Source organism: Homalodisca vitripennis, chromosome 3 (assembly GCF_021130785.1).
Source record: "Homalodisca vitripennis isolate AUS2020 chromosome 3, UT_GWSS_2.1, whole genome shotgun sequence".
NCBI lineage: Eukaryota > Metazoa > Arthropoda > Insecta > Hemiptera > Cicadellidae > Homalodisca > Homalodisca vitripennis.
The window spans coordinates 111,084,143-111,100,297 of NC_060209.1; the positions used below are offsets into that span (position 1 = coordinate 111,084,143).

The 16,155-nt window shown below is 32.9% G+C and overlaps 1 protein-coding gene across 3 annotated transcripts in view; it reads left to right on the plus strand.

Annotated features, from left to right (window-relative positions):
• Positions 1-16,155, plus strand: part of LOC124357304 (kelch domain-containing protein 1-like) — a 97,366-nt gene that overhangs the window by 24,696 nt on the left and 56,515 nt on the right. For all 3 annotated transcript variants that reach the window (XM_046808966.1, XM_046808967.1, XM_046808968.1), the window contains one exon: positions 10,543-10,684. In XM_046808966.1, the coding sequence (XP_046664922.1) occupies positions 10,543-10,684 (142 nt within the window). The remainder of the gene's footprint in view (positions 1-10,542; positions 10,685-16,155) is intronic.

A 16,155-nucleotide genomic window follows, 5' to 3' on the forward strand; every position in this document is an offset into this window, starting at 1 on the left:
TCTTAAATTGAAGCATGGGTCGAGTGATACCTCATTTGAAAGAGCTCACTTAGTAGAGTTGAATGCCGCAAACCGCATCCCAAAAGGTTTATCCAATCAGAAATGGCGGGTTGTTTTAGGTACACATTGTGAAGTACATTATGCGCTGCCATTTCTGACTGGATCGTCGTATTCTGATGCGGTTGGCGGCGTTTCACTCTACTATCCAATGTGTTTTCACTGAATTTTTTTAATTAGCAAATTATGTCATAAATTTATAACACAATAAATAAAACACAATAAATACTGATGTTTTTTTAGTTTTATTTATTGTGTTATAAATTTATGACGTAATTTGCTAATTAAAAAAATTCAGTGAAAACACATTGGATAGTAGAGTGAAACGCCGCCAACCGCATCAGAATACGACGATCCAGTAAGAAATGGCAGCGCATAATGTACTTCACAATGTGTACCTAAAACAACCCGCCATTTCTGATTGGATAAACCTTTTGAGATGCGGTTTTGCGGCATTCAACTCTACTAAGTGAGCTCTTTCAAATGAGGTATCACTCGACCCATGCTTCAATTTAAGATTTCCATGTTTTCCTCTGTGGGCCGTCCCCCCATGGTTGGCATGTCATGGTAATAGCAAGGAAAAATAGTTTACATAGACATATGACACTGTGCAAAGTTTATAGATGTTATCTCCTATGGTTTTTAAAATATTAAGCCGTACCCATACTTTTCAAACACCCTGTATATATATATATATATAGAGAGAGAGAGAGAGAGAGAGAGAGAGATCAAATCGAATGTCAAATAGTTGAACCTCACGTCGGACCATGCTGGAGTTTGTGCTAAGTTTGATGGATTATCTCTGTCAGATAACCATCCAAAGTACAAAACTAGAACTAAAAGAGAAATGACACCAGGAGCAATATTTAGGTTTAGAGAATATTTATGTCAGTCTAGCTTATCACAACTGAATAAACATACTGATGCAGAACTAGCTTTTGACAATTTATGTTATAAGTGACAAACTCTTTCAATGAGTGCTGTAAATTCAAGGAAATTAAAATAAACACTGTTGAACCGCATAATATTAAATTATATACACTTGAGTTCCAAGAAATGGAAAAGTTTGTTGTAACTTTTTATGATAGATTTAAAAATAGTAAAGGAACAAGTAATGAAAGTAAATATAAAAAGGGTTATGCAAATATATAAAAAAAACTCTATGAAATAGGATAAATAACCTTAAAAAATAGCAAATTAAGAATGTATTAAAAACTCTTCTAATAAATCTAAGGCTGCATGGAAAGTTGTTAAGAGTAAAACAGGCAGTAGAATAAATTTCAGTGACACAGTAATAAATTCCAGTTCTGTTAATAATTATTTTACTAATTTAGTAAGTGAACTGGATCTTAAAGGCAATATGAGACCACCTCAAAACTGTGCCATAGGGTTGGTAGAAAACTATGTATCTAATTTTAATGACTGTGACACTCTAAAATGGCAAAAATTACACCAGTTGATGTATTAAAAGTTGTTGCCAATTTGTCTATCATGTAGTGAAGACTGTTATGGTATTTCTAATATGCTTGTAAAGAACATTATAAATGAAATAGCTGATTCTTTGTTATTATTGTTTAATATAATAATAGAGCAAGGTGTATTCCCTCATGCCCAAGGTCACTTAAGTAACTAATGTGTACAAAAGAGGAGACAAATTGAGCCTATCTAGCTACAGGCTGATTTCTTTAGTACCAATTTTTAGAAAATATTTGAGATGTGTATAAAATGGCAACTAAATTCATTTTTTGTTAATAATAATCTATTTTGTAAGGAACAGATTGGGTTAATACAAAACCGAAGTACAATAAAAGTAATTGAAAATATTGTAGATAAAATGTTAGCGAATTTAGAAAGAGGGGTTTTATCATTTGCAATATTAATTGACTTGACCAAAGCATTTGACTGCATAGATCATGAGTTATTACTATCCAAACTTTATATATATATATACTAGCTGTTTCCCGCGGCTTCGCACGCTTTTCGTAAGTTTTGCCCGCGTATGAGCATTTCTGGTTGAAGTAAATTATATTTCCAACCCCGATGTAGATTTTACCTTGATGTCACGATCAAGAAAATATGTCAAAAATGTATTGTACATGCATAATGTATTTTATTACAAAGTGGTCTACCACTCAACCTTTAAGTTCAACCAAAAATTTAGTTTAGACAATTATACATCATAACTTAGCGCCTTCAAATAGTGTTTCACTGTTTAATATACGTATCTATCTCGTAATTGCAGGTTATAATGTGCAGGCGCTTTGAAAACTTTTCTTCATTTTATTCGTTTATATTCACGACATAAGCGAATAATTCAGATAATAACTATCCTATCTTCTAAGTTAGACTAAATTACGGATACATGTGAAATTTGATTGAAATTGGTTCAGTCGTTTTGGAGTTTATTGGCAACATACATCGTGACTCAAGATTTTTATATATATATATATGGTATTAGAGGCAAACAACTGTAATTAATGATATCCTATCTAAAAAAATAGAAAGCAAATGGTAGTGGAAAATAAAGATATATCTGACCTAAAACCGATTGAAATTGGAGTCCCTGGATGATAAACTTAAGAAGTCAGTAAGTATAAGTAATGTTTCGTCCTGTCTAGGAGAAAATTACTTGCCTGGTCCCAGTGGACTTCAAACCGTGACGATTACCACACCTCCCCTACCTCCACCAAGTCTCCTACCCTCACCAAGTACCCTACCTCCACTTGACTGGCAATACGAAGTGGGAAAAAAAAACTCATGTTGAATTACAGTGGGATGAAGTACCTCAGATGAAAACATTTTTGTTTTACCAACCGACTACGTGGCAACAATCCAATGGATTATTTTCAACTTATTATTGACGATTGCTTCTTACATGCCATTATCAGGAAGACTTATTTGTATGCAGTTAATGTCTTTTTGAATGGAAATCTGAAACCTAAATCACCAATTAATCATTGGAAAGACATTATATTGCCTGAATTTAAGTCTTTTCTTGGCCTTAAATTTAGAATGGTATCATGAAGCGGCTTCAGCTCCAACAGTATTGAATGAAAGACAAATTGTTTCGTACCTGTTTCGGCAAATATATGTCGAGAGACAGGTTTTTTTGTTGTATTGAGATTTTTACACCTAGCATCTGAAGACCAAGATGACCAATTGTAAAAAATTAAACCGGCCATGGATTATTTCAACAACAAAATGTCTTGTATTTATGCTCTTTGGAAAGAGTTATCTTTAGATGAATCCATGGCTTTATGGAGGGGTCGGTTAGTGTTCAAACAGTACATAAAAAACAAGAGACATAAATATGGCATAAAGCTGTATGCAAACCAAATGGCCTGATGATGAAATTTGCTGTATATGCTGGTGGACATACTTTCTGGTGAAGGGCACTCAAAGGAAGTAGTACTTTATTTGATGAATGGCTTAACAATGGGCACTCAATATATGTGGATAACTTTTACAATAGTATCGAATTGACAAAACCTCTTATTGAAAAGGGAATGTACTTAACAGGAACTCTTAGACAATAGACAAAGTTGATGTTCTGAAAGAAGTATTAAAAAAAAATAAGAGAGGTAAGACAGCAGCGAAGTATCACAATATGGTAGCAAAATAGAAAGACAAAAGAGATTTTTTGTACATTATTAGCCAATTTGAAAATGTTATGAAAGAAGTGACTAATAAGAGAGCAATTGAAATGGTTAAGCCTCTACATGTACGAGGGTTATTAGAAAAATAAGGTTCCCAAGATTTTTTAAAATAGACAGCTCTATATTTCTACTTAGTGTTATACATCAATTTAAAACTTAAAAGTTAAGCTATTTATTCACGTAATCACCGTTTCTGTCCAAACACTTTTGTAGATGATGCTTCAACTTTTCTGTCCCCATGTTGTATAATTCTGCCGCCAATCCTTTTAGGAATCAAGTAACCTCTTCCTTGACTTCATCATCGGTACTAGAGCGTTGGCCACCCAAGTGTTCCTTTAGTTTTGGGAATAAGTGATAATCACTTAAGGCTAGGTCTGGGCTGTAGGGGAGATGGGGTACAATAGCCCAGCCAAAATTTGTCAGCAGTTCTTGAGTTTGACGTGAGACATGAGGTCGAGCGTTGTCATGGAGAAGCCTCATATCACTGGACAATGTTCCTCTCCGGCGGTTCTGGATCGCGCTGGAAATCTCAGGAATAAGCAAAGCAAGTTCGTGAATGGTGATTTTCCGATCTTCAAGCAATATTGTCTCAACTTTTTCAACAACTCCATCTGAAACTGAAGGCCGTCCACTTCGGTTTTCATCGTGAATTTCCATGCGACCTTCACTGAATTCTCTACACCATTTCCGAACGTGTTGAACAGATATGCAGTTTTCCCCATAAACTTCGATTAACTGACGATGAATTTCAATAGGTGAAATCTCTTTTGCATTTAAAAAACGTATCATAGCACGAATTTCGCATCTGGCGGTAACAACGATAGGGAGCTCCATCTTCGAAGGCAGCTAGGCCGGCAGTGTTGGACGTAGCGAGGCGCGAGTGGTATGGATAGAGAGAGGGACACCTGATGAGTAATAGAGTGTTGCCAGATTTCTCCCAACATATCGCATTCTGTCTCGGTGGCATAGGGAACCTTATTTTTCTAATACCCCTCGTAACACTTATATGAGTGGTATTTATAGGAAAAACCAACTTATGAGCTATTAATCCACATGAACGGAAAACAATTCGTTGATATAAGAAGCTCCTAATATAAATTTTGCAAATGAGTATACTGAATGCTTTTATATTGTACAACAAGCATAATGGTGACAAGAAAATGACAATGTTTGACTTAAGAGTGGCCGTGATGAAAAGTCGGTATCTTCTTCAATACACATGTGTACAATGTGTCTTTTTGCTTCTGAGCCCAGCGATGAAAATAATGACAATGAAGACTTGCAAGAAAAAAATAAGAGGCATTTACCTACAAAACTAGCTTTACAACCAAATGGAAAGAGAGGTAGAAAACGATGTCAAGTTTGCTACAAAAATGGCAAGAGGAAAGACTCAATGTTTTTTTGTGAGGCTTGTCCAGAAAAACCAGCTTTGCGCCTCAAAAGATGTTTTGAGGAATATAATTTTAACTAAAACACTTTTTGTGTAAATAGTGTATATATTTGTAGATCATTGATAACTACTCTAATCTTGCAGCCTGATAACCATTATTTTTCTTGCAAAAGTGGTAGACAAATTTTGAACTTATATTTTAGCTTTTTACAAGAATAAAACGGTTTTGTATAATAAAGCTTAGGTTTTTTTGTTTGCCACCTATTTTATTGGAACAAGTTTTTTGACACAAAAACGTTGAAATTCAGTCTACGAAACTAATATGTTTATAAAATTTTCATAAAAACGATGAAAAATATCATCACAGCATTATAATTTACAAGGTAGGTATTAAAACCTAAATTTAGTTCATTTATTTGTAAACAATTGAGATAACAGTTGTTTTCATAGCATGACGTGCAAGTGCGTCTTCAATACAGAGCACAAAGCGTCTTATTATTTGATGCTGTGTGCTAATGATGCACTTACACGTCAGGTTTTTTTATATTCGAAAAAAGGTAAAATTTACATATGTTTGTTGTTTTTCTTTTAAAGTCTCAAACACTTACTCAAATGAAAATTTTTAAAAACGTACTTCAGCACACAGCATGGTCCATTAAGGATAGTTCAGGATTGAATGTGTTAAGTAACCTATTATTTATCTATTATTTTAACATTTTATGTACACTTTTAAATTTGTCCTTGATATTTTCCTATACAAATACAACTCTTCAACTGTACTAATATAAGCATTTTTTGGTTAATCATAGTATGTAACTTAAATGTGAAATCATAATCAATGTTATCATAAATATAATATTATTCGTAAAAAGGTTTTTTTTATTTAAAATCTACTTTTTTATATAAATTTAACATAAGATGTACTAATTACAAGATATTCATATATTTTCTTACATTTCAATTGCATTTAAATGTGTGTAGAAATACACACTTTTACTCTAAAAATACAACAAATTTTCTCTGGGGGTGTTCTTCCGGACCCCCCTATGGCTTAGGGGGAGCCCCTAGAGCCTCCTCAGATGGTATCTTTGCTTCACCCACTTACACAACCACTCACACAAACTGACAGGTAACATTGCATCTTAGTGATCCACAAGAGGGCAGTGAGGGCACATGCAGGCTTGTAACCAAGAGAGAGCTGTCATCCATCCTTTATCACCTTATCAAACTAACGGTTGTAGCTCTGTATATTCTGGAAGTGGTAACGTATGTTCTTGAGAGCGGACTACCCAGAAGTTCCAATATCCATCACTACATCACTAGAGGTGGGGCAAACTTCCAACTTCCTGTGCACTGACTAGCTCAGTTTGAGGAGAAGCTCTCATACATGGGAATAAAGCTGTAGAGTCACTTACCAGAAGACCTCAAGAAGAGTAAAACAAATAGTTTCGAGAGAGAAGTAAATAATGGAACATATTATATTATTCCTAATAAAATTCCTCACATTTTTACTATTTATTGTTTTTGCAAACCTCTTTAGTTTTTAGTCATTATGAGTGTTCAAAGTTAGAATTTTTCTCAAAAACTTTATGTCGCTTTCCATTCTTTAAATAAAAAAATAAATCTAGAAGAACAATATCTTAGTGACAATTATCACTCATATAGATTATTTCTTTAAAAATATGATGCACATTACAATATAGTTAATTACTTTCAGTATTTTTAAGATTTGTATCCTGATGGCCAGCAAACTGCTTGAAATGGGCATACCAACTAAGAAAGTTTGCATGGCTAGAACACTAGGTTTATAGTTATTTTAAGTAGTTTATTATTTATTTCACAAAATCCTAATCTACATTTCATGAAAAAAACTATTTATAACAGAGTACAATTAGAACAAATCTTGTACATGTGGCGATTAAAAAAAGCTTGCAAAGTGTTGAAAATGTGTTGACAATTTTCAACAGTTAAAATTGCACAGATCTATGGGTAATGTATTCATATTATGGTGTTTTGTTTTTGTTGTAACAACACTAGTAGCATTTTTAAAACATGTGTTTAAAAAGTAATACTCTATTTGGTTTGTATGATGTCTAGAATGAATGTGTTGCCCTGTGAATGTGTGTGAATACCCTCTGTTGCCTTGTCACTTCGTGAGGTTTAGTTTAGTAACTAAGGGAGTTTATTAAGTTAAAAGTGGGCCCAGAAACACTTGGGTATTGATATGTGTCAACAGTGTGTTATCATCTGCATCTGTTAAGCATTTTGTTTACTATGAAGTATTGAAGTGTTTTGCATTGCTTGATAAAGTTTTGTTTTATTTGAAACATTCAGTACTCATGTGTTCCAATGATTCATATACAACAGTTATAAATCTATTAGATTTTATCAAACTCAAATAGTACTTAATTTACTTCCTTCTGAGAAAATATAAGCTATTAATTTGTACAAATTCGTAATATTAGTTTAAATTAAATATAAATTTATTGAAATAATGACTCAAAATATTTATAGATCATTATGCATGTTTTTACTCTCTTTGTATGAACCAGAAGAAGGGTTGGTACTTAGAAATGAATTGAATTTATTTTCTTCCATCATGTGCTAGCTCTACAAAAAAAACTTGTGGTTAGCCAATAAATTCATTTTTGGAAGTTTAATTCCATACTCAGGCAAAGATAGCTGCAAATAGTCATTACATTCAAAATGCAAATAACAAGTGTAAAGCTGCATGGAATGTAATAAAAAGCAGAAAGTCAAAGTATTAAAAATTAAGTAAAGAACCAGAAGTGGATTCCAAACAATTGAATGAATATTTTGTTAATGCTGCTTCCCAGCTAAATCAAAGTAATGCCATCAGTCAAAAACAATAATAGTAGCAAAGCTTTAGAATTTTTAAACCAATACCTGTCTAGTCATTCTAATTTAGATTTAAAGTTTAAGTGGCATCACATTACAGAATTTGATATTTTTGAAATGTGTATCACAGTTAAGTTCATCTCAAAGTGAGGACATATATGGGTTTTTTTCAAACAAGGTTGTAAAAGAAATTATTCATGTTATATTGGGAGCCACTATTATATCTGTACAACATGATGCTTCAGCAAAACGTATTTCCAAATGTTATGAAAGTAATTAAAGTGATACCTATTTATAAGAAAGGAGATAAACGGAATCCAGCCAATTATCGCCCAATATCTTTGGTACCTATTTTTAGTAAGATTTTTGAACATTATATAAAAGAGCAGCTGTATGGATATATATCACAGAATGGTCTTATCTGTGATGAGCAGTTTGGGTTTATACGTGGCCGTAATACTATCAAGGCTGTAGAATCAGTAGTCAGTAAAGTCTTAAATAGTTTTTTGAATGTAAAACCATATGTTCTGCTACACTAATAGATCTATCAAAAGCATTTGACTGCATTCCACATGACTTTGCTGTTGAAAAAACCTAAATCAATATGGTGTTAAGGATGGGGAAACTGAGACTTTTTTTCATCATACCTCACTGGTAGAAGGCAGACGGTGGTACAGGCTAATGATCAATCTGATTTCTGTAATGTAAAAATTGGTGTACCACAAGGATCAGTATTGGGACCTTTCTTGTTCATTATAGCGGTGAAATGACTTTGCAAATAGCATGCCTTGCAATTCAGTTCTATATGCAGATGATGCAACACTACTGAGCAGGAACAAACAGCTAGACCTTCTTATGTTGGATCAGAGCAGAGCATTAGAAAGAGCAAAAGAATGGTTCAAAGTCAACTCTCTTGTAGTAAATAATGACAAAACTGAACACATATGTTTCTCCTTAGATTTTAATGTAAGCAATAATTTTAAACCTGTTAAGCAGTTAGGTATATATTTAGATAGTAGGCTAAGCTGGGACTTTCATATTCAAACTATTTGTAAAAAATTAGCTAGAGTAATTTATTTATTACGTAAAATTAAAAAGCTGTGTAAGTTCAGAGATGCTGTTGACAGCTTACTATGCATTCTTTCATCCTCATCTACTGTATGGAGTGGTGTTATGGGGTAATAGTAGTGCAGCCCAAGCAAGTGTTTTTTATGGCAAAAAAAGGCACTAAGAGTAGTTAAGGGTATACCAGAAAGAGAGTCTTGCTACCCAGTTTTTAAAGAATTACATATAATGACTCTGCCTTGTCTATTTATTTATGATTGTTTGGTTAAGAGTTTAAGGCAAACCTAAGTAAATATCAGCTACAAGACAGGATGTACATAGTTACCCAACTCGATATAATGGAAAGTTAGATGTTTTTAAGTGTTAGATTAGAGAAAACAAAGAAAAGTCATATATTTTATTGAAATAGAATTGTTTAATAAACTACCAAGAATAGCTTGGTCAGTCAGCATGGTGAAATTTAAAAATGTACTGAGGACCTGGTTTAAAAGAGAAAGCTTTTTATTCTATAGAACAATATTTGGCAAGTGATACTAGTGATATGAGATTTTAAATTAGGATAATACATTCATTACTGTTGATTTGTTGTAGTTTATTTTAAATTGTTGACTAATTTTACCAATTTTATCTCGATTATTTTAATTCACTAGTTATAGGCTTTTTGTTATTGTTTTGTTATTCACTGTTAATCTTGTTAATATTTTCTGTTAATTCTTGTTGTTAGTTTCTTGTTACTCTATTTAAATTTTGTTAATTAATTATTAAAAATTTAAGAAATTGAAAGAAGCTTAGGGAAACTGAAATAAGAAGTTCTTAGTTTAAATATTTTTTTAAGCCATTCATATTACTGACGATGTTTTATTGCATGTAAATCATGTTTAACAACAAATAAAGATCTTGAATCTTGAATCTTGAATCATATATGATTATTCGGTAATTTTTTTACTTGTCTCACGGACTGTATAACTGATTAGTCTAACTGAACATACAGTACTTACATTAGTATGCACTCATTGTGAATGTAAAGTAAGACCAACATTTAAAGAGTATTGTAACCATCACTTTCAGGATATTTATCGTCACTCATTTATCAGAGCATTGCAATTCTCCTTAATCAGAACAATTACCATTTTGGTTCTGTAGTAGATGGTTAAGGCATAATGACTGTGAACTAGGTCCAACGACTTTGCAGCTCTCATCATCAGAGCAATTACCAATTCGGTTCTTGTAATGGATGGCTAAGGTATAATAACTGTGAACTAGGTCCAACGCCTTTGCAGCTCTCATCACCAGAGCAATTACCATTTCGGTTCTCTAATGGATGATTCCATATAATTCTATGAATATTTTGGTTATGAAATCTCAATTTTTATATCCAGCTATATGAAGCCTCCATGTCTGCTATACAGCTCAAAATTTAATTCTACTTCTAGTAATAGTCGAAGAAGGAAAACAAAATAAATAAATAGCAAACACTATAATAATAATGATTGATTAGACTGTTTCTTATTTTAGGGTATCAGCACAAATCAGAAACTGGCACTACCAATCATTTGTACCGGTTGAACCTTAAAACATTGGAATGGAAGCGACTGTTCCCCATGGGTGACTGGCCAGTTTGCTGTGACAAAATGGCTGGATGGGTCTATCAAGACAAGTAAGTGTACATAATCAGCCATTGAAAACCCTTTCCTTCATATTATTCTGATACTTGAAGAGATAAAAAATACATGAGTGTTCAAATGTAACACAGGGGGAAAAACAACATTGGTAATTACACCAGATAGATGAAGGGAGGTCACCGTGAGGACCCATGAAAACCTTAGTACTGTCTTGTCTGTTTTCTTCTTTTTCTTTGATTCATCACCCTTTTGCACTGGACTGATGGCTTCTCTTCAGAGCAAAAATGGATTTTTCCAGATTTGAGGTCATCTGTCCTGATCTCTGAGTAAAAGAGACATTCATTCTCGGAGTGATTTGGATTGCAACATCAACTGTTCTCATTTTTACACCTGAACTGTCCAGGATATAATATTCTGTCATCAATTGCAAGCAGTCGATGATGTAAAGCAGTATAAGGACTCTTTTATACTTACGAACTGACAAATCCGATGTAGAATCTCAACATTTCCGCTAACTATACTGCCACATGTGACCCAGATTTGTGCCATTACCACTCTTCTTCACTGGTAGTGTTTGGTTCTGGTAACAGGTAGTTTGGCTAGGTACTCGACTACCTTTGGTGTTTCGCTTTCTTCTGAGTTTCTGTCACCTTCCATCAAATGGTGGTGACCTCATAATTTTTCGCCTTTTGCACTTCTTTGTGTTCCTCCTCTGTCATCTGAAATGCAGAACTCCCTCTATTGGTATGGTAATTTTTACTATCTATTAAAAAATAGATTTGCTCTCTAATTCAAATGTAGGATTGCATTCTTGAACCACAGCGACACAATAGTCAGTGACCAGAAACCGGACCATTATTATGGTTGCAGCATCTGCCTCCCGCTCTCCATAGATCTGTGGATCCAGTTGTCCATTCTTCCTCTTTATCCTTATGTGACCATCCACATCAAAATTCCGAAGGTTAAATAGACTCAACCACAGAACCATCAATCTACTGCCTGACTACATCCAATGGCCAAATAAGGCAAACAGCCAAACAGGTGTTTTCCTTAGTTGAATTGAATTGAAACATCTTTATTCATATAATATACAGTGGTATACATTGAATGGCGTCATTATGTTAAATTAAAATAGCTGCATCTAAGTAACAGTATTTACAGTTTTCTCCATAACAAATCAAACTACACCTACTACCAGGTTAAACATAAATTAACGAACTACTTCCCAAACCACAGTTCACCTGGAGTAGAATTGCAGCAATGAGAAATGTTCAATCTGGTGGCCCACAGACCACATTCTCATCAATTACCAGTTATGGCCCCAGGCCAGATCCCTGTCTCATCCTCACGAGCACATGTGTATTCAAGGGAGAGCAATTCAAGATAAAGGGAGAGGAAATTGAAAAAAGGGGAAAAGAATGTTGGTGAAGATATAACAGAGAAATAGAGACCAGGGAATAGCAGAAATACTCTTGTCATAAGTAAAGATTCAGAGAAGATTCCTGCTCTCACACAGGGATTAAATTGCACATGAAATATGAGACTAAAATGATAGTCGATAAAGATAATATCTTAAAAGATATTTAGCCATTACAGCAATAAAAGCTGGCATTACTGATTTTTCCCGATCTTCCTTGATGCTGCTAGATGGCAAAAGCTTCTTAGTTAACCTATGTTTACTTAAACAAAGATTAGACTAGATCTTATTAGACCAATATTTATGGACGTAGCATAGTTGCCAGAGATACAGCAGTTAATGTTAGGTTTAGTTAAGTTCTTGTAATATATAACAGTGACAAAACCTCTGAAATCTGTTATCATATAATATTCAAATATTTAAACTATTAATTTTAACTGTAGTGTCATATGCCATATTTATGTATATTCAGTTGTGCTTGTTATAAACTGGTTTTAGGTCATCTCTGGCTATTATTCAGTTGCTTATCTTCATAATACCGTGAAGATAAGCAACTGTATATGCTTATTGTATTGTACTAAAACCTGTGATGCTCTCAATAATAATATCAGATACTATCCGATTCTTAACCTTTTCACCCTTTATCTTTCCCTTTCTAATATTAAAATTATGTAATAATTAAGTAGTCCAGCTAACTCATCTAATATTGTTCTGTTTCATCTGTAATATTAAAGTTTTCTTTAATTTAGTTTATGATATCTTAATCCCTGAAGGTCGGCTGACCACTAAAGGTTGACCGTGGTACTTCCGCCGAACACTCACGTGTCAACTATAGGTTTACCAAGATATTTCAGCTTTTTTGTAACCGTTGTTTGACATTTGAGTTATTCGACACTTTGAACTATTTGTGTTAAATGAATACTACTTTGATGTTTACTTATGATACAAGAGGCACTGAAATTAAAAAATTTAGGTTGGATCCCATGTGAGAAAAATTATCACACTCAAATAACCTGTAAATGAGTAAAACCTGTTACTAAAGGGTATTTTAGTTCTATGTTTACCTTTGTACATGCAATTTTGGTCTATTGTTTATGTGTGTAAAATAAAAATTATTTTTTATCAAGTTGTTATTTTATTTTTATAATTTACACATTATTACCTATAAATATAAACAAAATGTTTTAAAATAATGTATAGGCTCTTTTTTAATTATTAACTTACTTTTTTTAAAACAACAAATAAAAAATATTACAGGAAAATGTATTTAAAATACTTGGTTTGTATAATGTAAAGAAGCTGTAACATAGCAGAAATTAAATACAACCTGAGGGAAAATTGGTGTGATTTTTAACGAGACATAAAAGGGTTAATTTAATCTTAATCTAAAACTAATTATTAACATTTTAGTTTGCTTCATATTCTTCTCATGGTAGATTTACACAGTGAAAATCCAGTAATTATGTTAGTATTTGGATCCTCATAGCTTGTTATAAGTGCCATTGATCTTACCTGAAGTTTTTCTGCCAGTCCTTGAAATAAGCCTCTTATCCATTGGTAATAACTTCTGCAAATTTACTTGTCTTACATAACGATTTCTACACATGATAACGTTATCATAATTCTTGTATTATATTTGTCAATAGCATTAAAACAATACCACAGTGAGGTAACCATCTGTGGAAAATTACAAGTACAGTATTGTATAATACGTTTATTTTGTTGATACAAGGATGCTGAAAAATAATGTTTAAATAAAATTTTATTAATTCAACTAATAAAAATAAAACCGCACATCAGTTAAGAATCTTAAAGTTTTGTGCAATCTGCATTCTTCACTTTTAGTCAATTGTTTTGTGCAATCTGCATTTTTCACTTTTTTAGAAGGGACTACTTAATAGGGATATAAATCTAAATGTAAACATAAGTCAAGTTCCATTCCATCCTAAAAGTCTTGATGAGCCAAGAATAATAATGCAAAATAAATTAAATTTGGACATCCTTTTAAAAATAGGTAACCATTATACAGATTGTCCCACGAAGAGGTTTAAACGTTTGATTCTATATTACTTGCCCATTTATACACCCAAACATTTTCAAACTCTACACAATTAATAAAGTAAGTTTTAAAAATATTCTATGAAAATTAAACCTCCCTAACAATTGTAGAAACAAAATGGTGACATTGAAAATTTTACCGTTTTGCTTCCTATAAACATTTATTTTTTGAATCACCTGATTACTGCGATCAGTTTTAAAGAACAGCTGTTTAATAACGCTCATTATTGAAAACAATTGTTTGATTGAAGAATATTGCTCGCACTATAAAAACATGACAACTTTCTCCATTAGAGTTTTACTGATATTGAAGTTCAAAAAATTGCTTTTAATGTTGAACAAAAAGTGAAGTGTTGTGCATGGGCTATTGCTTTTGGTAACATTACAGAAGCAATTAGACAATTTCAGGTTGCCTAGCCAGGAGTTGAACCACCTAGCAATCGAACAATAACTAAGTGGAAAAATCTTTCGTTAGAAACTGGAAGTGTCGTAAAAAAGTACTCTAGAGGATCAAATGAGGAAAGAGAGGTACTAGTAAGCGCATCAATGCTCCACTCTCTAGGTAAACCGAAATCACTAAGGAAGGTTGAACTTGAAACTGGTGTTCTAAAGTCTTCAGTACAGAGAATAATTAAGAAAAACAAAATTAAATTTTACAAAAGTTACCTAGTCCATAATCTTCTTAAAGATGATCCAGTCAGAGGAGTGGAATTTTGTTCTTGTGTCATTGAGTTTCATGAGCTAGATCTTAATTGGCATACTCAAATTGTTTTTCACAATACAATTCCACTTTCTACCGCAATGGTACTGTAAATAGGCATGATTGTAATTATTACGACACCGGTAATCCACACATTCTTGAACAGACTCTAATCAAATCAAAAGGAATTAAGGAATTACTGCTTGGGCAGCTGTCAGTTGTAATGGGGTGCTATCTTATAACATTTCAGACAGTACAATGACTGGGAATAGGTATGAACAGGTTTTAAATAAACAAGTCTTGCCTCATTTTACGGTTCCAGAAATTAATCAAGCAATCTTCCAAGAAGATGGTGCTTCTCCTCATTTTTTTAAATCCTGTCAAGCGATTGCTAAATAACAACCTTCATGGCCGGTGGATTGCTCATGGAAGATTGTTTTAGATTGGCCACCCTGATCCCCAGATTCAACTGTGTGTGATTTCTTTGTATGGGGTTACTTAAAGGAACAAGTTTAAACTCATAGCTTCAATAATGATGAGGAATTAAAACAATGAATTAAAGAGGAACTTCTCCGGATAACGCAGAATTTCTTTTTAAGAGCTTACGATACATTTGTTAAGCGCTATTATCAGTGTGTTGCTGTGGATGGATTACAGTTCAAATAATTGTGGACTGTAATTGTAAGTTTTTTTAATGGGCTATGTTCTAATTTTCTGATTGAAATGCTTTATTTCTCTAGAACATGACAGTAAATAATTAAAAAAAAACCAAAAATACTGTTTTTAAAGTATAGTTTTTTCAAAATGCCACACCATTTTTTTTCAAGAGTTGCTAGAGAGCTGAAATTTTCACAGAATATTTTCAAAACCTATTTAATGAGTTGTGTAGAGTTTGAAAATGTTCGGTGCATAAATGGGCAAGTAATATGAAATCAAACGTTTAAACCTCTTTGTGGGACACCCCATACATTTTTCTAAATATGTGATACAAATTATGTACTAAAATTAATATTTTTTGAGTTGAGTTTTATTTTAAATTTATTTTTATATCTGTGTTCTAATCCATTTCCAAAATGGGTAAATACTTTTTGGGAAAACACAAGTAGGGGAAGCAAATAGTAATTTTGTGCCACAATGAACCGCATGGTGTTAATACTCAATTCACATGTAAGTTGAACTGGATTCTTGGATATATGTTAGAGATATTTGCCTATATATTAAAATAATGTTATAAGGGGTATTCAAGAACTCTTTGGTAATTTTGTGGAATTTATTTTTTTGGGTTAAGACAAACAAATGATGTAATATAAACACGGGTCATAAATGTTCAG